Source organism: Olea europaea, chromosome 22, assembly GCF_002742605.1.
Source record: "Olea europaea var. sylvestris chromosome 22, O_europaea_v1, whole genome shotgun sequence".
NCBI lineage: Eukaryota > Viridiplantae > Streptophyta > Magnoliopsida > Lamiales > Oleaceae > Olea > Olea europaea.
This window is the reverse complement of record NC_036258.1, coordinates 11897484-11899736: the sequence shown is the minus strand read 5'-3', so window position 1 is coordinate 11899736 and position 2253 is coordinate 11897484. Positions and strand designations below refer to the sequence as shown.

General features: G+C 32.6%; 1 protein-coding gene across 1 annotated transcript in view; it reads right to left on the bottom strand.

Annotated features, from left to right (window-relative positions):
* LOC111371167 (kinesin-like protein KIN-4C) overlaps positions 1-2247 on the bottom strand; it is an 8393-nt gene extending 6146 nt beyond the window's left edge. The window contains exons 1-6 of the mRNA XM_022993074.1: positions 2082-2247; positions 1778-1878; positions 1158-1256; positions 726-839; positions 517-633; positions 359-439 (exon numbers count right to left, since the gene is read on the bottom strand). Coding sequence (XP_022848842.1) covers positions 359-439; positions 517-633; positions 726-839; positions 1158-1256; positions 1778-1878; positions 2082-2115 — 546 coding nt within the window. The 5' untranslated portion in view covers positions 2116-2247. The remainder of the gene's footprint in view (positions 1-358; positions 440-516; positions 634-725; positions 840-1157; positions 1257-1777; positions 1879-2081) is intronic.
* Positions 2248-2253: the final 6 nt, after the last annotated feature.

Sequence of the window (2253 nt, the reverse complement as noted above, 5' to 3'; positions counted from 1 at the left end):
CCTGGGTATTCAATTAAGCATTTTTAAATATTGAATCTAGTTATTAAAGACTTAACACACTAAAGAGCAAAAGTTGATTATGAAAAGCACTTCGGCATTTGAGAGTGAATTGATTTATAATATTGTTTTAGAGAGCATTATATGAGGTTTACACCTTGAGACACACCTCACATGAGGATTCACTAAACACCTTAAATCTTACAACTTTAGTAACATTTATTGAGGCTTATGCCTCGAGGACAATTCATTAGACTAAATTTTATAGCAAATAATGTTTTGCTAGTTTTGTGGTATTAATTTTCTGCCTTTACTTGGAAGAGAAAGACCAAGGAAAAGGCACCATAGAAATATGCAATACCTGAAGAACTTCCTTTTCTCGAGATGCTTTCCATAACCTGAATTGTTCAGATTCTTGCTTTATATTTTGGTGTAATTGTACCTTGACACAGAAGAGAAAGTCAGAAGAAAAGAGATTATTTCTTTAGTGAACAAGTTTGAAATACACCAGAGTATAACCTTTTGTGTCTTTATTCTATGAATCTCCTCTTGTAGTCTTTTGGCAGCCTCGTCACTTTTTTGTTTCTGTCTCAACAGTTGAGATTGAGTATCTTGTTTCTTCTTCAGCACAGCTACCTACACAGAAATGGAATTTGAAGGAAGAGATTGAGTATCTTGTTATAAACCACAAAATTCTTAATCAGAATGGAATTTGCGTGAAGATTTACCTGGGTTTCAAGGACATCAAGCTTTTGAAGATACTCTTCCTTCAACTTTTGTGCACCATCGTCAGAGTTGGATGATATATTTGCAAGATTGTACCTAAGTTCCTCAATCTCTTTCTACAATAAACAATGATATTCAGAGAAAAATGCTTGAATTGAAATAATTTATGGCTCGCTTGATTGAAGTGAATTCCATGGAAAATGTCACATCCGAAGAATACGTTTCCTACTTTAACTATTTGACATGAAAGTAAAAATGGAGTTCGAATTCCAAAGTACTTGCATTTAAAACATAATTTTGGTCAATTCCATGGAAAATGCATTCCTACGATTTTGATGGATTTTTTTTTTCCAACTTATATGGAATTGGTTTGCCTTTTCCACCTTTACAATCAAACGAAGCCTTTGATCAAAGTATCATAATTTAGAATTTACCTGCAAGCCCTTCTTTTCTAGTTCCAAATCTTGAACTTTCTTCTCATAGTGCTGCTTAAGGACAGAAGTGTCGACACTTGTAAACTGCTTCATTTCAACCTTTCATGTGAGAAGATGAAAGATAGAATGAGAGAATGATAAGATTTAGTCAATTTAAGAATACTTTCATTAATTAAATTATAGGAGTTCACAAATTCCAAATTCTATTACCAACTTTTATTCATATGTTAATATATCCATGTGAGAACAAATTATGACCAATCAAAACTATATATTTTTGGCGTAAGATTAGAACAAATTATGACCAATCAAAACTATATATTTTTGGCATAAGATTTTTTCCATGTCTTCAATTTTCATGTATCACAATGGGTTAAGGAAAATCAAATCCATATATTTAAGGTCAAAAAATATCAAGTTATAAAAATGGAGAAGCAAAGATGCTAAGAAAAAGCATTGACATAATTTTGGAGTATAAGTTCCATGAGCCTGATCATTTCTCTTTTAACTTCTTTTCCAAACATAAGTTGCATGAGAACCCAAAACACACTTGTTTAACCTCTTTTTTTATAACTAGATCTAGATCCCAATAAAATCTGTCTGAATATATGTAAGTTTACCTCCTTCTGTTCAAGTCTTTTGTCCAATTCTTGTAGTTCTTTATCCAATTGTTCTTGAAGGGAAGAATGCTCTAGCTCTTTCTCCACATCTTCAGCCTCCCCTAACAAGGTCAAGAGTCATGCTGGTGAATATCACTCACAATGGACTTTATAGCGTACAGAACAAAAGTAATTACAGGAGAAAAGCTTCAAATTATATAATTTTTTTATAAAGGAAACACATAACCAGTATTTAATCTGAAGAGTTAAAGCCAGAGCAACCAGGCATAAAATCTTAAATCTACAATTGCTGGTAGTAGCCTACCATTTGTTTCAACATTTTTTATATCAGAATCCATGATATAGGAATTTCCCGAGTGAAGTCCACCATCTTCCAAGCCAAGATAATCAGAAGCATAATCTTTATATCTTGACCTGTTCAAATTTTGCAAACGCAGCACTTCTCCCTCTAGCTCTTGTATTTTTGAGACATAAGT